Below are 25,498 nucleotides of genomic sequence, written 5' to 3' on the forward strand. Positions count from 1 at the left end.
ACAATAAGGCAAAAAGTTAGAGCAGTTACTGTTTCAAATGTGTGATATATCAGTCACTATATTACTGAGATAGCCCCTTTTTATTGAGATAAAGTTAATATAGAATTACAAAAGAAAGAAATATTGTCACTCAGTTATAAAGTCACAATTGCAAGATATGAAATCACAAATCAAGTCACAATAATGGGAAATATTCACATAAAATCACAATGGGAGACAAAGTTGCAAATTGTGAGAAATAAAGTCACATCATGATATATAGCCATATTGTGAAAATAGTCAACTGCAAGATATAAAGTCATATTGTGAAAATGGTCACAAGTGCAGATATAAAGATATATAATATTCACAAATGCGAGATTATAAAGTCATATTGTGAAAATCGCCAAAATCACGAGAAATAAAATAATATTGTGAAAATAGTCACAATTGTGAGAAAGTAACAGAAAAAAGTCACATTTCATGATATCAAGTCACAATGGGAGACAAAGTCGCAAATTGCAAGTAATAAAGTCACATTGCAAGATATAAAATCATATTTAGAAAGAAATCACTATTGCGAGAAACAGTCACTGTGAGAAATAGTCACATTTTCAGATATTAAGTTCTGTCATTAAGTACTCACCCTCATGTCGTCCCAAACCCATAAGACCTTCGTTCATCTTCGGAACACAAATTAAGATATTTTTGATGAAATCCGAGGGTGCCTGATCCACACATAGGCAGCAATGACATTGCACCTTTTGACATCCAGAAAGGTAGTCGAAAACATGGTTAAAATAGTCAACGTGACTACAGTGGTTCAACCCTAATGTTATGAAGCAATGAGAGTACTTTTTGTGTGCAAAAACAAAACAAAAATAACAACTTTATTCAACAATTTGAACTGTTGTCATACGTAGTGAACTCATAGCAGGCTTCCTTGTTTACATCCAAATGCCGGCTCATTACTGGCCAGATCCTCCATCAGCATCACATGTATGCATCGTGCTGCTCATGTGAACAGCCTCGGCCAATACTGATTTGGTGTTCGGACATAAACAAGCAAGCCTGCACTGAGTTCACTACGTATGACAATGGTTCATTGTTGAATAAAGTCGTTATTTTTGTTTTGCACACAAAAAGTATTCTCGTCGCTTCATAACATTAAAGGGATAGTTCACCCAAAAATGAAAATTTAATGTTTATCTGCTTACCCCCAGCGCATCCACTATGTCCAACTGCATTCAGCAATTGCTTGGTGATGTCTGATCGCGCTCTGACAACGGCAGTGATGTCTCGCACATATACTTCAATGAGTGCTAGACATCACGTCGTTGTCAGAGCGCGATCAGACCTCACGAATCGAGTGATGAATGCAGTTGAACATAGTGGTGTTTTAGAGGTAAAAAATGATATAAATACTGTTCAGTTTCTCACACAAACCGATCGTTTCGTGTCTTAGGACATCAATGTGCCGTCACGAGCCGCAGGGTTTAATTTGGATTCGTCTGTGCATGTTTATTGACTCTTATAAACTGTGTGACCGTTGAATCGCATTATAAGACTGACAGGCATCAACGGTTGGAGTTAAAAATCATAATTTATGTTCTACTGAAGAAACAAAGTCACCTACATCGTGGATGTGCTGGGGGTAAGCAGATAAACATCAAATTTTCATTTTTGGGTGAACTATCCCTTTAAGTTTGAACCACTGTAGCCACATTGACTATTTTAACCATGTTTTCAACTACCTTTCTGGACGTCAAAAGGTGCAATGACGTTGCTGCCTATGTGTGGATCACATACCCTCGTATTTCATCAAAAATATCTTAATTTGTGTTCTGAAGATGAACGAAGGTCTTAATGAGTACTTAAGTGAGTACTTAATGACAGAAATTGTATTTTTGGGTGAACTAATCTTTAAAAAACAAAACAAAAAAAAAAAACTTATTTTATGCAAAAATATAGTTTCTCATTGTCTTTCTCTTTTGTAGTGAAATGTGAGCTGGACAGGTGTGTGAGATTCATCTTCATAGGTAACAATAAAATAGCTGAAAAGATATATTTCAGTTAATTATTATAAGCTAGCATGTTTATTCTTAGGTCTGAGGTATGGAACACTTAGTTTTGCACGTATTCCAACCATTGAAACATCCAATTAATGTTGTGCCAACATAATTACACCACATTAAACAGGGAGCAATGGGATGGTCATTTTCGGTAGAAACTAATGAATCGAGAAACAGAAGCTACTTACCGCATTCAAGAGACTCATCAGAACCATCTCCGCAGTCGTCGTCATGGTCACACACAAAACGCCGCGGGACGCAGTTCTGGTTCCGACACTGGAATGTGCTCTCAGTGCACGTGTTGTTTGGAGCTTATAAAAGAGAGGAACAGGAACAAACAGGAAGTTAGCTATGTGTTAGGATGAAAGGAGGAGGATATAATAGACACCCGAGTCTAAAATCCCCAATTATTTTGGTTGCAAGTTGGAAAACTCGGGGACAGCAGATAAAAAGACGTAATTTCAGGTAAATCTGGCACCTTAAAATACAACAGCGGTGTTAATTATTGTGCATTAAAATAATAAAAAAGAAATCAAAATAAAATAAAAAATGGATTTTATAAAAAAAAAAAAAAAAAACTGTCAAAGAATTGAAACATTTCAATTTGTCAACAAAACTAAATTCAAGCATTTATGCATAAATATAAGAAACATATATACCAATATATAACATATGTCCAAATATATAACTCATACATTAATTTACTAGCTTCATTAATATTGCCAAAAGGAGCCATTATGTTACTACAATGTGGTTTGAGGTGAAAACAGGAAATGTACAAGGACGTTGCTAGTTTTGTAGAGGGAAATATCATGGTTGAAATTACCACAGCCAGCTACCGCTAGTTCATCGCTGCCATCAGGACAATCTCTCTCCCCGTCGCATAACCAGTTCCTGGGTACACAAGCGTATGATCCTGGGCAACTGAACAAGCCAGGCGCGCATGTTGCTGAGCCTGCCGAGAGAGAGAATCAGAAAGACAGAGATTGAGAATCTCAATCTCAAGCCAACATGCTGCAATGTCATTAATGAATATTCATGTATTTAAAAAAGAAAAAAGAAAACCTTCCTCCAAGTAAATAAAAGCTTTAAGCATTGTTATAAGAACTTTTTTAACAATCTGCTTGTGTTTGACCTTTGTGAAACTTGAGGGTTTTTTTCCCAGAGTCCATTTGTTAGGAGCACAGCATGGCCATAAATTCGCAACTATGATGAAACCGCAGGCCAATTTTTCTTCCCGCCTCTTTCATGTTGATTTATATCCTTCCTCTCAGAGGAAGTCTTTCATTGTGTGGCCTAAATGCAAATTCATGCTTCAGAGTTTTACCGCAAATTTCCTCGCTTTCGTCCAATCCGTCACCGCAGTCGTCCTCCCCATCACAGAGCCATTGTTTGGCGATGCACTTGTTTTTCGAGCAGGCGAACTGATTCCAAAGGCACGATGAATCTAGAAGGGAAATGTTTGAACTTTGAAAACAAACTCATGGGAGACCGTAATGACAATTAAAGAAACAGTACAAACGAAAATTACGATTCTGTCATCACTTTGACACTAGTTCTTCCACAGAACACAAAATATGATGCTTTGGAAACGCTCACGCTGCTCTCTTCCAAATAAAATGGGTCGTCAAGCTGTCAACAGTATTCAAATTTACAAAATATTTTATGATATGGTTCAGGGAAGTTAGAAAGTCATAAGGGTTTGAAAAGACATAAGGGTGAATAAATAATGACAGAATTTTAATTTTGGTGGAAATTATTCCTGTCATTATTTAAAACTAAGAAAAAGAACATTTATACCGTATAAAAAGCAAAATGGAAGAGAAAACATTTATGAATCCATTCAATAGTTATACGTTTGTCTGCGAATGCCAAATTGAGTGCAGAGGGTGGCCTCTAAAAGCTCTCTTCGCCCTTGTTGAGATTAGAGATTCAACTTTGGAAGACGATCCTGCTAGCAAGCACTTTTAAAGTAATTGTCCACTTGCATACGCACGCGAGCCACGAAAGGTGCAAGCAAATATGCCCCTATCAGCAGTCTGAAAGTTTGTTTGCGTTTGCCATCGATTTTGTGATATCTGGGCAAAGCCACCAGGGGCTGAAACAGAGAGACCAAGGTCAGAAAGAGAAAGGTGTGACACCTAAAGGCTGAAGACAATGAAACTGAAGAGGATGAATAGGTAAATGAGGGTGATTCTTCAAAAGCAGCCATAGGGGAGGTCTCAAAAGAACAAATAACCAAAACGAAAGGTGAAAAAGCACTGGAGCATTTGTCGAGATCAAGGACACGGAAATAAATCCGTATTACTTCTGATTTTGGGTCAGTGATTACGGGGGCGCCGAGCGGTCCAGAGTTGCGCTGGCTACACGGGAGCTTCACTCGCAGATCAGAGTTCTTGTTCAGAACACAACGCTTTGAAGCTGAACCAAATGGATTCCTGCCATGGGGTCGGGACAGAAGCAAAGCAATGATTGGTCGCAGCAGGAAAGCAGAACTTCCTAGAACTTCCTACCTTAAAGTTCTGCTCACTACGGAGATACATGGGAGAGTTTGAGATGGAGAGAAACATGAATGTCTATGAGGTTAATAATTATACAATGTATTACCGCAAGGTGTGGATGGAATAATCCTTCACCTGCTGTTATACAATTTATAAATGTATACATTTATTCTAACACTGGTCTTCTAAGCTTCTCTCCCAAAGAACAGCCTGAAAACTAAGTGTGTTGGTTTACGTAGACATGAACTTCAACAAATGCAAAGAGAGTGAGTTAAAGTGTTTCTTCATTATTTTTACCAAGGATTATAAAGATTTTTTTCTGTATAATTCTTAGTAAAAATAATGAAGAAACACAAGAGACTTTCGTATTTCACACTATGGGCCCTATAATACACCCGGCGCAATGCGACGCAAGGCGCGGCGCAAGTGTGTTTGCTAGTTTGCGTCTGGCGCCGTTCGCGTTTTCCCGTTCAGCGCCACGTCCTTAAATTAGTAAATGCATTTGCGCCAGTTAGTGCGCCCATGGGCGTGCTGGTCTAAAAAAGAGGTGTGTTCAGGCGCATTGCTATTTTAAGGAGCTGAAAATAGACTGCGCCATAGACCAACTCAAACCTGGTCTAAAGTCTAAAGTCAATGGCGCAATATTTTTTTGTTAGAGCACGTTGGTAGAAACTGTGCCTCTGGGCGCGTCCACAGTGCGCGTTGACTTTGCTTATTACACTGCGTTCCAAATTATTATGCAAGAGACAAATCAGTAAGATTTCTGTACAATAAACATTCAGATTTTAGTTTTTCTAAGAAAATGTTTGTTTGTTTATTTATCCATGTCTTTTTAGATAACTGGTATCAATCTCAGACAAAATAATTTGCCAGGTCTATGGAAACCCTACTTAGAGGTTGTTCCACATTATTAAGCAAGTCACAGTTCTCATGCAATATGGGGAGGAAGAAAGATCCTTCTGAAGATGAAAAGCATGAAATGGTGCAATGTTGTGCAAAAGGCATGAAAACAACTAATATTGTGTGAAACTGAATGGAGATTATCAAATTATCATAAGATTTGTGAGTGATTTAGAGCACAGCAGAACTCGGTCAGATAAAGGCTTATTGAGGAAAGTTACTGTCAAAAAATTTAATTGTATTAAAAGGGGTGCTATAAAAAAGGCCAGTGTTGAGCAGCAAACAGGTATTTGAAGCTGCTGGTGCCTCTGGAGTCTCAAGAAGCTCTCCATGTTGGCTGGCAGTTGTGCGTAAAGATGCATTTCAGCCACTCCAAACCAAACCTCACAAAGAGAAACATTTACAGTGGGTTTAGAAATACATGAAGACTCATTTTTAAATAGTTTTATTCACTGACTAATGCCGTACTACAATGGATGGTCTAAATGGCTGGATTTCTGGATGGTTTGTGAATGGCCACCACGTTCCAACAAGACTGCGACGTCAGCAAGGAGCTGGTGGGTGATATTTGGGCTGGAATACTGGGAAGTGAGATGGAAGGTATTAAAATGACTTTTGCAAGATATGTGGAGCTCATAACTGGCCATTTTCAGCTATGGTATAAAAAGGAGGATAGTGCATAGTACAATGCACTATGCACTATCCCATGCTGCAAAAAAACACCACAGCAATAAAACTGTTTGAAAATGTATTTCTACACCCACTGTAAATGTTTCTCTTTGTTAGGTTTGGTTAGTGGTGTCTAAAATGCATCTTTACGCACAACTGCCAGCCTGCATGGTGAAGCTCTCAAGACTCCAGAGACACCAGCAGCTTCAAATACCTGTTTGCTGCTCAACACTGGCTTTTTTTATAGCTGCCCTTTTAATACAATTAATTTTTTTGACAGGAACTTTCATTAATAAGCCTTTATCTGACCGAGTTCTGCTGTGCTCTAAATCACTCACAAATCTTATGATAATTTGATAATCTCCATTCAGTTTCACACAATATTAGTTGTTTTCATGCCTTTTGCACAACATTGCACCATTTCATGCTTTTCATCTTCAGAAGGATCTTTCTTCCTCCCCATATTGCATGAGAACTGTGACTTGCTTAATAATGTGGAACAACCTCTAAGTAGGGTTTCCATAGACCTGGCAAATTATTTTGTCTGAGATTGATACCAGTTATCTAAAAAGACATGGATAAATAAACAAACAAACATGTTCTTAGAAAAACTAAAATCTGAATGTTTATTGTACTGAAATCTTACTGATATGTCAATTGCATAATAATTTGGAACGCAGTGTACACACAGGGATGCGCATCACACAAACATGCCAAATATTAAAAACAATTACATTAAAGTGTAAAAGAATATTATTGTGTAGGCTACATAAATATAAAAATGTAATGATGAATAGTCATTGCGTGTATTAGAATTAGGCTATACTACCTATACCTAATACTACCTATACTACCTATTTTCAATTCAGCCCATTACTACTTATAATGATGAACGAAATTGGCTAATTAATTGAACAATCGTGCCAATACACACACATATATATTAACTGACTCATCGCACGGGCAGATCGGTTTCTTCGCTTGAAAAGCGTTCAGCTTTTCAGCCAACAAATTCCGCCATGTAAATAGCAATCCGTCATGGCGCATCTCGCTCTTAAAGGGAATGGGAGATGACACTCTGATTGGTTTATTGAATGTTACGCCCATTACTCATTAAGAGAATAGGGACAACCCATTTCAAAAATGCGCCCCAGCGCACGGATCGTTTTTCCGTCATTAAAATAGCAAAAGTGGATTTGGACAGGCCATGAGTGCACACTTTGCGTTTAGATCGTTAAAATAGGGCCCTATAATTGTTACTGTTTTTGCCTCAGAGTAAAATTTAAAATGGGTAATTTTAAAATAAAGTTGCAACCTCATGATCTAAAGTCACTATAATGAGAAATAGCCACAGTGATAAGATTATTATCCCAAATATTTTGGGATATAAAGTCACCATGGGAGATATAAATTCGCAACTTGTGAGATATTTTTCTCCCCCAAAAACTGTCATAATTATGAAAAATAAAGGCACACTATGAGATATAAAGCAGCATTGCAAGCTATATAGTCATATTGTGAGATATAGTAACAATTCTGGAAAAAAAATCATTATAACGAGAAAAATGAAGCCACATCGCAAGATTTAAAGTCACATTTTGGGATATAGTCACAATGGGAGGTATAAATTAGCAAAGATTGCGAGGTTGCAATTATGAGAAAAAAGTAACATATCTGAAATATGAAGTCAAAAATGGGGCTTATAAACTCGCAATTAAAAGAAAAAGTCACAATTACCGAGGTGGAAATGAGCTTCAATAAAATGCAGCCACACAAAAGATACCAGATTATTAGACTTCTACAGTAATTCGTCAGGAATTTAAAATAAAAGAATAGGACAGAGTAGACTAGAAACAGACTTGCTGATAACTGTAATGCTGTAAAGCCAGGAATGTCAAGCAGCTAAATTCCCACATTTTGCACTTACCACATACTAGCCGTGACAAGTGGATCAATAGAGCAAAATAGCACTTACGCTCTAATGTAGATGGTCGCGCGTGACTAGAAGATAAATAAAATCTTTAGACGTGAATATATTCATTAGGATGACATATAGAGTGCAGAATGTGTCCGGCAGGCATGTTTAGTTGATAAATGTAAAGAGGTGGCGCTCACCGCATTGAAATTCATCGGCTCCATCCTCACAGTCTTTCTGTCCATCGCACAACCAGACGCTGGAGATGCAGTTTCCACTGGGACACGCAAAATGGCCATCCTCACACGTATGGACTGCAGAGGCTGGGAGAAAAGCCAAAATGAAGGTTTAGAGAAACCTGTAGAAAACCTGTAGAATTCCTACTGCCTGATATTACCAAAGGGTAGGTTTGCTAGGTTCACTCACCACTTCAAGAAAAGGATGAGAACATGCTGTAAACAAATCAACTGTCTGACCTCTGAATGTCTACCTCAACTTCAACCATCCAATTTGTTATCTCTGGTTTTATATTTGTGTTTGGTTTCTGACTTGTACATCAAGGTCATTTTAAACCTGTAACATCTGCAACAGTGTACCTTGATTGGAGAAGCCACAGCAAAGGTCAGAAGCTGAATTGCCTTCATATTTTTTTAATTTCTGGAAGACTCTTCTGCAGTTGAGTTTTCAAAAAACACTTTTTTTTGAGCAAACATTCCCAGAGAATCAATGCTATCAATGCTAGCTAACAATCACATATTTATATAGTGTATTTCTGCCTTCAAGACCTCTAGGGAAGCTCCTACTGTACGGAGAAGTTTGGAAATCATAAATGGGTGTTTACAGGAACTTTTGTGTCCCAAGGCATTGATTTTTACTAAAACATTTATCTTTTGCTGTATGAAGACATTAAAACTGCCTAGGAAGCTGTTTACCATGGTATCATTTATATTTACTACTTTTCAAATTCCTTTATATATTGTATATTTTGTTTTACCCTTTTCATTTAAAATCCATATAAAAATAACTGTGCTAATTTCGTGTGAATATTATATAGTGTGTGTGCGTGTGTGTGTGTGTGTGTGTGTGTGTGTGTGTGTGTGTGTGTGTGTGTGTGTGTGAAATCATATATATCAATGTCAACAACACAAAAAATGTCAACATTTTCAACTCAATTATGATTGTTAGCAACCCTTTTCCAACATGTTTCTTTCATTGACATGCCCAAACTTGCAAGTTTCAAAGAAAATCCAGAGTTTCCAACTTTTAATTACGACATTATGGTGCGCTCAATTTATAAATTCTGACAGGGCCGTAAAGTTCTGCACAAAACAATTCTACATAATTATCGACTTCCAGAGTTGTGTTTTACTCAGCCGAAAGGATTATTAAGTCACTAAATATTCTCAGTAGGACCTGGGCCTTCTACATATATCATAAATATCTAAGCATATTACTGTCAAATATTTGGCAGGACTCAGTGTGATTGAGTCAAAACAAAGTCCACGTTTTAGAGCATCATAAAAGGCACTAGCGATGTGAGCCGTCACTGCACCGCAATGCAAACTTTGTAAAAATTCCCTTTGTTTCCAGTGCTACTTCCCATTCTGAACGTGACAATCTTGTACTTTGAACACAAACAAACGAGAGAAAGACAGATCGAGAGAGAGAATGCAAATGCATTTCTACCGTGGCAGTGTATTTCGTCTGCATAATCCCCACAGTCGTTGGCTCCGTCACAGATCCAGGAGGGATGAACACACAGAGACGTGGAATTGCAGCTTAGAAACCTCTCGCTTTTGCTGGCGCGAGCACCCAGTCTGTAGTATTCCATGCAGTCTGTGCTATCTGGAAATACACAGAGGACAATGAGACGAGTGTTTCACACATTCAGTGACACGCAAACACACACCATCAGAAGTGCGAACAGGCTAGCGCCTTCACACGTTAATCTTACTACAGCTTTTCTCGTCCGATGCGTCAGCGCAATCAATGATCTGATTACACCAGGATGATGCAGGAATACAGGAACCGTCTGCACAACGTCGCTCGGAAGACAAACATGAGGACTCTGGAACCACAGGGAAAAATGTAGATGCTCTACATTACCCATAAGACTTTATTTTACTTGAATGTAATGATAATTGCCCAAAATAGTAAAATAATGTTACACAGTTGAATAACATCATAGTTTAAGAACCTCTAACTTGATTCATTTTAGGGTTCTGAATGTATTTCTGGAGATTTTTGGCTCAAGTTTGAAAGCTCCAGATAAAGCCAGACCCCTTTAAAGCACCAAAACGCTTTAAATGAAATCAGACCACTTAAATTAAAGCAAATAAAAATGCTTTAATTGAAGTCAGACCCCTTTAAAGCAATCCGAATTGAGATCAGTTTAGCATGTAATGTGAACGCAAAGTGGTATGGATTAACTTCCCTTATACATTTGTATAATTTTAAATTATGAAGAATAATACAATTGCAAGAACATTGAAATTTAGGCAGACAGTGTTTCAAGAATATGTGTAAACAGAAAGTAAACTGAAAGCAGCAAATGAGATCTTACTCCATTTTCAAGTCCAGAGATAGTGTGAATGCAAAACTGGTCTATTTAAAGAGCTGTAAGTTTGATTCTTAGTGGAAGTGGAGATAAGAATCAAGTTTCACTGGCTACAGGCAGGGCCGTAACCACCATAGACAAGTCCCCCCCAATAATTAGAAATGGCCAAATCATCCCCCCCAATATTTGAATTTCTTGCACTGCTCTGCTGCACTAAATTCCAGCACTCTGCATGTTGTTAGGATGACAAAAAGGTTTAAAAGTTAAATTTTTAGTCTGGTCTGCCTCAGCGGTATAAGAACGCTCGTCAATATCAAAATGATTGAGATGGCCAATCAATTTAAAAAGTAGGCGGGGTTTACGTTCTCTTTTTGCTCATGCACACAGTCTTTACAGCACAGACGGGAGCGTCAATCGATCGCTTAACGCCGTTGCGGAGGTTATATTTTTCCAGTAAAATCACAAAACAAATGCACACAAACGTGTCCCTGCTCTTGATATACAACCATTGATGGACATCTTTGATTTTAATGAGGAAAATAATAATAAAAAAAAAAAACTATGCAAGGGCAGATTAGAACATGCAACCTTTGATACTGTTAACAAAAATTCTACCGCTAGACCACTAAGGAACTCAAATGTTAGCTGCGGATCTATGTATTTATTCACTAAATTGAAGAATCTCAGAACTAACAATATATTGTATTATGAAACTATTAAACATGAGTTGTCAATGTACTATTATTGATTTCTGGACATCGTAATGTTATTTTTTTTCTACAGTTGTAATTGTACATATCTGATATAGCATTGTATTAGCAGCAATTTCGTTCATTGTATCTTTATGCTTTATAAAAAAAAAAAAAAAAAAAAAAAAGGTCCCCCCCAATGTTCAAGACATGGTTACGACCTTGGCTACAGGTGACAATATACAATAAAAATAATTGTAATGAGATTTATTTTAGTCGTTTATTTACAAAATCATACAAAACCAGTTTCTGGAAAGTCATTTCGATTCAAGAGAACAACTTTCATTGGCCTTCACAGAAGCATAGTATAGAGATCTGTGGTTTGTACCATCTACATTATAGATGTGTTTCTGCATTAAAGCTTAATGTTGTTATTTAGATGTTCAAGCAAGGCAAGAATTCAAGGGTGTATTGCAATTTCTCTAGTTGGGAAGAAAATTGAAATACTAAGATTAATGGACGGACCAACACTGGACTAAGCTTGTGTTTCAAATATGTAACAAGAAGAAAAAATACCCACTGTTACAGTAAACTTCATCTGAGTTGTCCCCACAATCATTCACGCCATTACAGACGCGATGGTTGGCCACACAGCGCTGGTTATAGCATGATTTAAAGCTGTGTCTGCAGTTCCGGTTTTCTAGAGAATGAAAAAGTTGGGAATTAGGCATAAGACTCTACAATAGCATGTATGTAACTACAGTAATGGCAGTTAAATGGATGGATGGATATAGACAGACAGACAGACAGACAAACAGACAGACAGACAGACAGATAGATAGATAGATAGATAGATAGATAGATAGATAGATAGATAGATAGATAGATAGATAGATAGATAGATAGATAGATAGATAGATAGATAGATAGATAGATAGATAGATAGATAGAGATAATGCGCAATGTAAAGTTTAGATAGAAAAATGATCCTAGAAAAACTGCTTAATTTGAAACCATTTTGAAATATTGAAACTATTTGAGTGAGAGAGAGAGAGAGAGAGAGAGAGAGAGAGAGAGAGAAACAGAGCAGCATTCGACCTGTCACATCACTCGCACTTATTTTTTTGCCAGACTGCTGTAAGCTTGTCTTATTAGCCCAAGTCACAGGAGAACAGGAAGACCTTCTGTGGCTTCCTTCACTCAGTTTAGAGATGAAACCTGAGGGCTCAAACACAACATCATGCCTGATTGGTTTCTTACCGCAGTACTGCATCTTTTCATCCGACCTGTCTTTGCAGTGCGCAATGCCGTCACATGTCAGTTGGTAATCAATGCATTCCCCGTTTCCGCACTGGAACTCAGAGTAGATGTTACAGGAGGAGTTCATGGCTGGAAGACAATAGTAAAAGAGATTTGTAGAATTGCGATGTGCTGTGCTGAAGTAAAGATTAGGGATGTGCATTGACTGCTTGAGTGTGCGACACATAATCAGCAGAGGACTCAAGGTCAGACGTGGCAATGGAGCAAGTTCCATTTGCACTTTTTTTTTTTTTTTACACTGTTGGTCTATGTACACAAACTTCAAAGGGATCTCTCTTTGGCCTTTGCATCGAGTCCCCTGTGTTCCATTCCATTCCATCAGATGCACTACGTCTAGCTGTTTGAACACAAAAAACATCTGTGTATAAGCCCTGTAATCCTCTCCAAGCGAGTGTTGAGCACTGCTGCAATCCCAGACTGAAAGTCACTGTGTATAGTGCCTGTATAGAGCTGTCCTGAATCTAAGCATCAAATAATCTAATGTTCTAAAAATTCCAGGTTGATGGATGTTTCAGTATCAAGATCTAGATAGGAGCACCCAGAAGTCCACATTAAGGGTATCCATTATCTTGATTACTAGAGTAGCAAAACATCTAATATCTAGATCTATTCAAAAGTGTCAACTATGCAGATGTGGGGTAAAGACACTAGTATCTAGACTTAAAGCAGTGTATAATACTTTATATCCAGATAGGATCTAAAACTGCCACCCCCTTGGCATTTAAAGTGTAGCATAACAAATTTAGACCACAATCTGGAATAAAAATTTCCGCCACAATCGGACACAAGAATTCAGATCACAATCTAGATTTACAATCTATATTCAAATGAATGTAGATTACAATCTGGATGTACCATTTATATCATAATCTGGTTCCAGAATTAATCAGGATTTATACTATGGATTATAATCTGAATCTAGATCACATTCTTGATTTAGAATCTATATTCGGAGTAAGGGAAATCTGGATGCACAATTGTTTTCCATAATATGGATCCAGAGCCTAAATTATGAGCAAAACAAATCTGAATCACAATCAGAATTTAAAATCTATATTTAGAGTGAGAATGATTTTGAATTGCAATATGGATGTACTATATAGTTTATAACCTGGTACCAGAATTATATATTCAGAGCCAGCTTAATCTGAGTCTGGATTTAGAATATGGATCATAATTTGAATCTAGACTAGAATCGTGTTCAATAATCTATATTCAAAGAATAGGGAAATCTGAATTACAATCTGGATTTGGAATCTTATTCAGAGCAACATAAATCTAAATCAGTCTAGATGGTAGAATCCAAATCTGAGCCAGTCATTCAATTCAGATAAAAAATCTTTTTAGAGTTCTTACAAGTGCACTAACTGGACCATAAAGTCATAAAATTGTTTGGCCACAGCATATGGACTTAGCCACATTAATTGAAGTATCGGCACATACTAGAAAAATTTGGGACAAGTGGAAAAAAGTCCAACAGAATAAGCGAGAGAAACAGAGAGAGAGGGTACAGGACTTACATACACATCTGTTATCATCCAGTAATATCCGTTCCCCTCGGCAAGTACAGTTTACCACACCAAGCGGAGTCAAAAGGCAGAGGTCATGGCACCCTCCATTATTCACACTGCAGGGGGACGACTCACCTGGAAGTAATAAAGAGAAATCCTTGATAACAAATTACTCATTTTAGAGCATTGCAACAAATTGTGACATCTCTAACAGTTTGACAAGTTTTACAGCTTGTACTTAGGGTAATGAATTTCACCTCAAATCACCATGAAATCAAAATGGAAAATTCTTTTTTTTAATTAAATATTGCAGTTTTATAAATGATTTATCCATGCACATATTTCTTTTTTTTTAATTCACGTGCCCTCGTAATATTTAATTAAAAATATAACTGCGAGCAGCAATTATTGGGGTTCAAGCGCTTTAAGGCATTTAAGCATATACGTAAAAAGGTATACTGTTTTAATTAGCAAGCCTGTAACCATCTCAATCATAGATGGAAAAGACCATTTACAGCCAATATAGGCAATTTACCATAGGAAATGTATGGTTTAAATGTGATGATACATGGGTCAACTTTTTTGCAACGTTGCCAAGTGATGTTGCTTGGGCACTTTCCCATTGAAAATGGTCAACAAATTTCTATCTAAAGTATCCAGATAGAAATGCGTTGCCCATTATCAATGGGAAAAGTGCCCAAGCAACATCGCTCAGCAACATTGCTCAAAAAGTTGCTCCGTGTATCATCACTTTGTAAAGCTTTTTAACAGTTATCGAGGTTGAGCCAAAAACCTAGGACTAGTTCACCAAAGTTAAAATAGAGGCAAAGTTGGTCAGAATGAGTTCTACCGTGCGGTACGAATGTCGTGTGCGAAAAATCACGTGATACACAATCTTTTACGCATGTGAAAAACGCAAATGCGCCCCACCAGTGGCTGATTTCTTTAGAAATTCTCACACTAGGGCTGAGTCAAACAGGCCCAGCAAGTTTCGTTCTGATCGGCCTCCGTTAACCTTGTCTGATAGCTGATCAATCTTCATTGGCCAATGGCAAACATGTTTTTTGAGATGCGCCAATGTCCATGTAATCAATCACGACGCCTTGTACAAAGACAATGCATGCTAATTTTCAAGTCAATCGGACTAATGGTGAAGTAGTGCAAGCCATTTTCATGTTTTTTTTCAAGTTATAGTGCCACCAAGTGGCCAATCGCCACATCCCTTTTAACGCGACCACAGAATGAGCTCTTACAAAGGTGTGCTGAGTTTGGTGAAAATATCTCATTCCGTTCACGAGTTATAGCCATTTTAGTAAAAGTGCCTCTGCCAACTTCAAAATGTTTTGGCGGCCCTTAGGGATCGTGAATCGAAGTTTCTTTTTTTTTTTCTTTTTTTATAATTATTGACAATCAGACTCCAGAGAATTTTGCAGCACTGGTTTGTTTCCGATTGTGCCAAAAACCTAGGACTAGTTCCCAAATGTAGGTTTTTCAAAAAAATCCAAAATAGTCGAAAATTTCGAATGACGAAAATCTGCGGGATTCCAATGATACAATGATCATTGAAGAAATAGTACTACAAAAAAAATGGTCCTTGTATTATTTAGTAATGGGCACAAAACATTCGAAGAACAGTATTATTGAAAGTCATGGGGAATATACTTTATTCACATTGTGACTGCCTTTAAGAACGCTCTATTCCAAATGCAGCCTAAGGCATCTGATGTCTTTTAACACAACGCACTACACCTGGCAGCACACACACACCCACACCCACACACGCACGCACACACACACTCAAGGCTTGAAGGGCACTCTTGCAGTGCCAGTCAGAGGGTTGGGCTCCTCAGCGGGTGTGAGTTTGAACTGTGCTTGGCACAGACGTTGGCGCGGAGCGTGGGTCTCTGAACCGTGCCCTATCTACACACACATGGCTGCCAGATTCTAGAGCCTTGGGCCGAGCGTATTCCCCTGCACAAATGGTGAGGATTCAGATGAGTGCATTGGGCCAGCGTCTTTCACTGTTGTGACATGAGGCTTCAGTCCTGGGAGGCTTTTGCTTATTATGGGATGAGGCTTTAAATAGCTTGGACTCATCGATGGCTGATTTCTGTTGGCCGGTGATTATAAAGGAATGTTTATTAGTTGGAATTAAAGGAATTGCAGATGGTCCCCACTTTTAAAGGGACAGTTCACAGACAAAGAAAAATTATGCGATTACATTTATTAGAAAAGAAAGTCAAAAGGGTGAGAAAGTGATGATAGAATATTCATTCCATTTAACTTTGTCTTAGCAGTTTTTACTCTTTTGAGTTATGACTTAAAAAGGAATGACTGAATGACTGAATATGTTTGTCTATCTCTTTTTTTTCCCAGCATTTTATAGCACAGTCTGAGCGAATTCCCTCAATAGTGCTGTCTGTGCTACATAGATAGGAGGAATGGTGGCCACCAAGGTCCAAATCTCCTAAGAGAGGCCTGAGATGAGAAAATCTCCATTCGTGGTTTAGGATGCCAAGCATCTAAGCTGCTTCCATTAGAGTCCTTTGAAACACTGAGGCTTGAACCGCAAACAAAGAAATATCTCTATCGAAGCCCAAGAAAGAAGCGGAGCGGAAAGTGGGCATTCTATAAATGTGTCACGTACTATAAATTCTGCTAATTTTGTAAATTTCATGGTGCAGTTTTACATCCTGGGTGAATTGAGTTTGGTTTCTTCGCATTAAAAGATTTGCGCCTAAGGCACTTGAAATGTGTTGCTCCTTGTGAGTTTCAACAGATGCAATTACCAAGCACTGCAGGTATAAGTTTCGTGGTCGGGACACATAAACATAAAAGTCACCATGCTCACTAAACAGAATTTATGTAAATGTACTTCCAGCAGTGGAGGCCAGGCAGGGCATTTAGTAGGATTTTTGTCTGCAGAACCCTAACTCACAACTGAAAATGACATTTAAAGCATGCAAATATATGCACTTATCTTTTTCTTCAACTGTTTTTCAATACATTTATAAATAAATCAAAAATAAAATGGACTCTTAAAGGGTTAGTTCACCCAAAAATGAAAATTCTGTCATTAATTATTCACCCTTGTGTCGTTCCACACCCGTAAGTCCTTTGTTCATCTTCAGAACACAAATTAAGATATTTTTGATAAAATCCAATGGCTCAGTGAGACCTGCATCGCCAGCAAGACAATTAACACTTATATTGTCCAGAAAGCTACTAAAGACATATTTAAAACAGTTCATGTGACTACAATGGTTCAACCTTAATGTTATGAAGCGACGAGAATACTTTTTGTGCGCCAAAAAAACAAAATAACGACTTTATTCAACGATATCTTGTGATGGGCGATCTTAAAACACTGCTTCATGAAGCTTCGAAGCTTTACGAATCTTTTGTTTCAGTGGTTCGAAGCATGAATCAAACTGCCAAAATCACGTGAACCATTGAAATTTCGAAACACTTATGATGTAACGAAGCCTCGCTTACTGAAATCACGTGACTTTCATGCTTCGAACCACTGATTCGAAACAAAAGATTCGAATAATAATAAAACCAATCAGAGTCTCATCTCCCATTCCCTTTAAAAGCCAGTTGCGCTCGCGCCATGGCGGATTCGCTATTTACATGGCAGAATTTGCAAGCAGAAAAATTGAACGCTTCTCTAGTGAGGAAACTGATCTGCTCATGCACGAGGTTAAAGCAGATCCATCTACGGGACAAGTTGGATTCCAAAGCATTTTTTATCTTTATGCACACAACAATAATAGTTTACATTGTAATACTTTTATTTTTAATATTTGGCATGTTTGTGTGCTGCTGCGCATCTCTGTGTGTGTAATAAGCAGAGTGTACGTGCATATTACTAACACGCTCTTAAAAAATAAATAAATAAATAAATAAATAAAAAATTGCGCCATTGACTTTAGACCAGGTTTCAGTTGGTCAACTGCGCAGTCTATTTCAGTTGCCTCAAAATATTTAAACAACATGGAGCAAGACGTGAAAGGGATAACTGCCTCAGGCTGAAACTAGCAAAAAAAAAAACACTTGCGTCGCACCTGGCATCACATTGCACCGGGTGTATTATAAGGCCCATAATCTGAATCGAAAAATTCAATTCATAGCTTTTAATCTGAACACAGAATCTTTTGATTTCATGTTACTTAACATAAGGAAATACATCAGCCTTTAATTACTGGATAAGTCCCCTTTGATGATGTAAAGCCCCTCATTAATATGATTTGTTTCTGTATTTCTCATACTGTGCTGACATGAATCCATCTTGCTCCACAAAACGTAGAGTCAGCAAAGAGCATTGTGACTGCGTTCATCTTATCTGACCCCAATGTCAGAATGTGTTGATTTTGTCCTAGCTTCACTGCGCACCCATCAAAAAAGCCTCCAGTGACTTATGATGCATCTAACATCAGTGACTTTGCATTGTGTTTGCTGTCATCACAGAGTAAGCACCTTTATGTGAATAACACTAACAAGCTTTGTGTGACTAATACAAACAAGACTGCAAACCATCCGGTATACGTCAACCAAGAAACATGCTCATCTGCTAGTTTTCAAGAATATTTTGTTTAAGAACTTTCTTCGATTCAAGGCTTTTAGAAATATATCACAATAGTTTGTTGTCACAAAACTTCAATTTCAATTCAAGTACAAACATTTGGTTTGAATTCAATGTTAAAACAGTTGCGTCATTTGATGAAACAAAGGAAATGAATTACATACAGCTGTTGGTGTCATTGGAAACAGCAACGATTCCCATCGGTTGATGAGGGATGTCCGCACGGAGTACTTTTGTATTGGCTCCGGTGAACTTATCAGAGCGGATCACAGCCCGCTGTGTCCAGTCGGACCAGAAGATGAAGTCTCTGTAAATTGCCAAGCCAAAGAACGTTCCGGGTCCTGATTTCACAATGACCTACAAATTTAAGAGGCAGAATTTAGGTGAGAGAAATAAGCTAGCAATAAAAGAAAAAAACAAAAAGGTAACACTTTATAATAACTGCACACTATGAAGCATTAGTTAAGCATTAGTTAATAGTTAATTAATCACTTATAAAGCATTAATAGACATTAGTAAGTTGTTTGTAAATACAGCTATAATTGCTTTATTCTTGATTTATAAGCATATCTATAATGTGTTTAATAATTGTATTTTCATACTTTATTAATTATCAATTTATCATTTCTAAATTAAGTATTACATTATTTACAAACCAGTTGTTTATGAGTTGTCAGTAGTTCATTTAGGAAGTGTAAGTAAATGATTAATAAACTATTTAAACATTCATTTATACATCTTATTATTTAGACACATAGTAATAGTTACTTAGTGTGTTAGTAAATGTTTTATTAACACATATTCATGACTGTAATTCATGATTAATTCAGATAATTATAAAACATTTAGAAGCAGTCAGTTGACTATTTTTGTGAGCTCATCTAAAGTGAGGACTATTTATGCTTTGTAAAGCTTTTATAAATGAGATTTAAAGGTTCAGTGATCTTCTGCACTGCTGTTCTCTAATGTTTTAAAGTTAGTACTGAGGTAGTTTTGACACTAGGAATATGTTAATAAAGCATTTATTAACACACTAAGTAACTAATACTATGGGCCCTATTTTAACGATCTAAACGCAAAGTGTAAAGCGCACGGCGCAGGTGCACTCAGGGCGTGTCCAAATCCACTTTTGCTATTTTAACGACGGAAAAACGGTCTGTGCGCCGGGGCGCATTTTTGAAATGGGTTGTCCCTATTCTCTTAATGAGCAATGGGCGTAACGTTCAATAAACCAATCAGAGTGTCATCTCCCATTCCCTTTAAGAGCGAGATGCGCTCGCGCCATGGCGGATTGCTATTTACATGGCGGGATTTGTTAAGTGGCAAGTCAATCTTTCAGTCGTCTGCTTTGGATGCAGGTATAAGTAGTAATAGGCTGAATTGAAAATAGGTAGCCTAATTCTAATACACGCAATGACTATTCATCATTACATTTTTATATTTATGTAGCCTACACAATAATATTCTTTTACACTGTAATCCTTTTGTTTTTAATATTTGGCATGTTTGTGTGATGCGCATCCCTGTGTGTAATAAGCAAAGTCAACGCGCACTGTGGACGCGCCCAGAGGCGCAGTTTCTACCAATGCGCTCTAACAAAAAAATATTGCGCCATTGACTTTAGACTTTAGACCAGGTTTGAGTTGGTCTATGGCGCAGTCTATTTTCAGCTCCTTAAAATAGCAATGCGCCTGAACACACCTCTTTTTTAGACCAGCACGCCCATGGGCGCAGTAACTGGCGCAAATGCATTTACTAATTTAAGGACGTGGCGCTGAACGGGAAAACACGAACGCCGCCGGACGCAAACTAGCAAACACACTTGCGCTGCGCCTTGCGTCGCATTGCGCCGGGTGTATTATAGGGCCCTATATGTCTAAATAATAAGATGCATAAATGTACATTTAAATATTTTATTAATCATTTACTTACACTTCCTAAATGATCTTATGAACCACTGACAACTCCTAAATTACTGGTTTGTGAATAATGTAATAATATAATTTAGAAATGATAAATTGATCATTAATAAAGTATGAAAATACAATTATTAAACTCGTTATAGATGTGCTTATAAATCAAGAACAAAGCATTTATATCTGTATTTATAAACGGCTTACTAATGTCTATTAATGTTTTATAAATGATGAATTGACTATTTACTAATGCTTAACTAATGCTTCATAGCGTGAGTTATTCTAAAGTGTTACCCAAAAAAAACTGTTTTTAAAGGGGCCCTAATAAATATTTCAGGTTATAGACTAACAGTGAAAAGTTTTGACATGCTTGGGTGAATAAATATGTCTAATGACCTTGAATTTCTGACCTAAAGGCTTATGCTTGAAATGCATTTTTTTTTTATAAATTCCAAAAAAGCTAGCTAGCTTTTTAGACAGACAGACAGACAGACAGACAGACAGACAGACAGATAGACAGATAGATAGATAGATAGATAGATAGATAGATAGATAGATAGATAGATAGATAGATAGATAGATAGATAGATAGATAGTCTTGTAAAAATCATTCAATAACTTTCAAGCACTGGTAATAAATAAAACAAACCATCTCTCATGCTGTACAGAACAGTTCCATCAAGCAATTTACTTTGTGCACTTCACCACAAAGGTGCACAGACCAAAATAAACCACACTGAGTGTCTGTATAATTCACACAGACACATGGGCCTGGCAAGAGCTGAAGGGGAAAACCACCATGACATGCGAAGGACAGCCCTCCTCCATTGTACCTGACATTATAAATGATTAACCCAGATCGGCGGAGTGTAAATGGAATCCCTGCCGTAACAGACATTGGATACATCACGCATGGAATCGGGAACAAAAGTAAGTTGTGGGGAGAGGGTCTGTTCTTTGTGTGCCTGAAGGAAATTAACGGAAATCAGAAATGAATTGATTAAAATCACTTAGAAATGCTGAGATGGTAGAGAGGGGAATGAACGAGGGTTCGAAAGACTCAACAAATGCGTGTAATATTAGGATTTAGTAGTTAGTCACCATTTGATGACCATTGAAAAGTTTCACTGAAACAACATTTGATTCATATCAAAGACAAGCAAACTGTTGTGACTTGCTGAGTGGAAAATCCAACATCATAAGTTCTTCTTCTTTAGAACTCCATATGATGCAGAAGCCCTGTCAGGCAAGGTTAAAAATGTAATCAATTCCCTGAGTTTTTTTTTTTTGTTTTTTTTCCCTTGCTGTGTGTGAAAACGAAAAAGGCAAAAAACATTGATTTCTAAAATTAATAAAAATTGCATAAAGTGAGAAAAAACAAAACAAAAAAACAAAACAAAACAAAAGTAAATAAATTGAAATAAAACAAAATCAAGATGCCCCCAGTTTGGTTGAAGTCGACACTACAGATTTGTTTTTACTTAAAATAATTAAGAGAAAGAAAAAAATTCTAATTTCATTTCTGAGGGTACACAAATTATAATTTTTTTTTCATGTATAGCAAACATAATAATACATTTTGGAAAAAAAAAAAAAAAAAAAAAAATCATGTAATATGGCGAACAAAGAAAAGCTCAAGTAAAAAAAAAATAAAACAAATAAACAGTCCAACACTTCTGTGAAGTTACAGTACCACGTCCACAAAACAAGCCACTGCAAATTCTCAATTGCTGTTTCTGCGATAACCGTACTGCATGTAACCCATCAACAAAAAAAGAGGTTACACACATTTTCTCCAGCTTTAAGAGCTTTTCACGGTTTCAGCTATTTATTTCAGAAGGCTTCGTGAGCCACACACATCTGTTTTGAAGTGCGGCATTAACCGCTCTTCAGTAACACACACAGACACAGATGTCTCTGAAGGGCCGTCCGTTTGATTGCCAGAGTCTTTCTGTAATAATAGGCAGCTCGGCATGTGGAGAGCGAGACTCACGCTTTAATCCTCGATGACAACATGTCAAACACGTGTTCTCACCCTCTTGCAGTCGAGGCGTCTTTATTCCCAAGTGTTCCTTCGTATGTGTGTCTCTGAGCATTTCTAAAGGTGGGGGAACAGGATGAAAGATGCAGGCCGACACATCTGCATGATGTTCTTATATCAGAGCTGTCATCTCGGCAGGTGAAAACCTCTTTGTGCTCTCTTAAGATCAAAACTTTTCAGCATTGAATTACAAATCAGTGGGCAGGAACATGACATTCCTGCTCCGAGCACAGGCTTAAGATTCAAGTTGCTTATAAGCAGGGATTATCTAAGATTTGCTATACCCAATAATGTGACGAAGCGTAACTCAAAAATAACGTCAACTAGGACAGGTGCAGATAGCTGTTTCTGTTTTATTTCAAGTTATATTGACTCCTTGCTAAACTCTGCCTCTTTCTTACTTGCATAGGACTGAATTTCTTTAAAAAGTTCGATTTTCAGTTGAATGTACTCATAAAGTGGTCAAAATTGTTTGGATATTTTATTTTTAATGTGGGCTGGAATGAACTGCGACACTAAAGAACTTTTTTCTTTTAAAAACAAATACAACTGTAAAGGTTAAAGCTTCATTTGAATGTGATAACATTAGTGTAACATTTCTACAACACACTCACTACTTTAGAGAAATTGTTAATTACACAGTAACATGATTAAAAACTGTTAAAACCGGAGGAAAAAAAGCAACATTTGAACGTGACAACATTAGTGTAACGTTTCTACAACGCATGCACTACTTTCTTTACAGATATTAAATTACAGAGTAACATGATTAAAACATTTCAAAAATGGAAATCTGAACTGAAGCAAACAATGCAAAGAGAAAAATCTCATTTGAAAGCGCTAACATTAATGTAATGTTTTTACAACACATTCATTACTTTCTTCAAAAAAAAAAATTTAATTAAGCAGTAACCTGATTAAAAATTAAAAAACGCACATCTAAATAGAAGCAAATGCTTCTCACGGCCAACTACAAAGACAAAATACCTTGAAAGTAATAACATTAGTGTAACGTTTTTACAACATATATTTTTCAGTACTTTTTAAATTGTTAAAGGTTTTTGGGCCAAAACATTTTTTGTCACATACAGCAAACATCTACTCACTATCCGCTAGCTGCCTGTCCCCTGAACACACTGTAAAAAAAACGCGGTCTCTGTAGTCGCCACAAGCTCCAAAAACGGCAATAAAAACAAACTGGTGCAGCCTGGACCATGAAACATAATAAACATGCTCCAGCCAATAACCGACAAGAATGATTTTAAATGCGCGTTCATGACTGTTTCAGGAAGCACGGAGGGAAGGGGGAGGAGGAGGAGGAGGGAGGGTCTAGCTAGCCTAGTTTTGTTTGACAACACTTCGAACGTCAACAGGAAGTTACTCCACCCAGGATCACTTAGAGCACCTTTAATTGAAAATTGCAAATCTGAATTGAGGCAAATAATTCTCAGTTAACCACAATTGACCACAACATTACTGTAACATTTCTACAATGCATGCACTACTTTGTTTAAAATTGAGAATTCAATTCAAATTTTCAGTTTTCAATTTTTAGTCATGCTACTACATAATTTAAAAATTACTTATGTAGTAACATGACTAAAAATTGAAAACTGAAAATTTGAAATGAATTCCTCACAGTTAACTACAAAGTGAAAAGCTTCATTTGAAAGTGATAACATTAAAGGTCCCGTTCTTCGTGTTTTTTTGAAGCTTTGATTGTGTTTATAGTGTGCAATATAACATGTGTTCATGTTTCGCGTGTAAAAAAACACAGTATTTTTCACATAATTTACTTATCTGTATACCGCTGTTTCCACTGTCATAAAAACGGGCTGATGACTTCCTTGTTCTATGAAGTCCCTCCTTCAGAAATACGTAACGAGTTCTGATTGTGCCAGCGGTTCCTGTGTTGTGATTCGACAACAGCTTAGCGCTCCTTGCCCGGAAAGGTCACGCCTCTTACCATAACGGGGAGATGCATGTGCTCAGTGTTATTGTAAACATGTCTTTAATTTTACCCTATCAATTTGAGCCGGAATCAGACCCGGAGAACATAGATGAAGAGGATCGAGTAGAACCTGTGCAAACACGTCTTTTACAGGATGTGTCACAATGGTAAGCTGTTTATTTACAGTAGGTAATGTTACATAGGCCTAAACATAGAACAATGATTCGTGTGGCTGCAGCTAAACCAGCATGTGGTTAAACAGTAAACAACAGATATAATCAACAAATAATTTAAACTGATCATAACAAACACCAACAATCGATGGTGTCCGGTTGAATTACTATACTTTTTAAAAGTTTTGGTCGGATAAGTTTCAATTGCCATCTAGTTAACAAAGCTAAACAGCGTTGCCCTTTGTGTGATAAGTTACAGAAACTGTTAAACGCACCAACGTAAATAATAAAATGCACTTACCGGTTGTGGTCCACAAACAACGCCTTCTCCAGACAAAGAGGGAACTGCTCCATCTTTCAAAAATAATCTTTGTGCGAATCCGGCATTAAACTGACTGAGATTGAGGAAGCTGTCCTCAGTAAAATGTGCTGCACATAGTTTAACATGTGGATTATAATTTTCGGGAACCGAGTTAAACATAAATTGTAACCACTGATTTCTAAGTACAGTGTCCCTGGGAAGGCCAAACAAAGGTGATTGGACTGCGGGATGAAAATAACAGCGTTTCGACGACATGGCGACAATCACACTCGACAAACGCAACTCTTGCTCTTCTCCGTGGGAGCGCAACAAGACCACGCCCCCTTTTTTGTGTATTCCTGTGGGCGGAGGTTAGTCAAAACACAGTTTTAGTGACGTCATTAAAGAAGGAAGTAGA

The 25,498-nt window shown here is 37.3% G+C and overlaps 1 protein-coding gene across 1 annotated transcript in view; it reads right to left on the reverse strand.

Annotated features, from left to right (window-relative positions):
- The window catches only part of lrp1ba (low density lipoprotein receptor-related protein 1Ba), a 306,610-nt gene that overhangs the window by 83,550 nt on the left and 197,562 nt on the right, over positions 1–25,498 (reverse strand). Inside the window, 10 exon segments of the mRNA XM_048163800.1 lie at positions 2,240–2,362; positions 2,878–3,006; positions 3,379–3,498; positions 8,237–8,359; positions 9,723–9,881; positions 9,991–10,104; positions 11,863–11,982; positions 12,543–12,671; positions 14,123–14,248; positions 18,863–19,055. Coding sequence (XP_048019757.1) covers positions 2,240–2,362; positions 2,878–3,006; positions 3,379–3,498; positions 8,237–8,359; positions 9,723–9,881; positions 9,991–10,104; positions 11,863–11,982; positions 12,543–12,671; positions 14,123–14,248; positions 18,863–19,055 — 1,336 coding nt within the window.

This window comes from Megalobrama amblycephala, linkage group LG2 (assembly GCF_018812025.1).
Source record: "Megalobrama amblycephala isolate DHTTF-2021 linkage group LG2, ASM1881202v1, whole genome shotgun sequence".
Lineage (NCBI taxonomy): Eukaryota > Metazoa > Chordata > Actinopteri > Cypriniformes > Xenocyprididae > Megalobrama > Megalobrama amblycephala.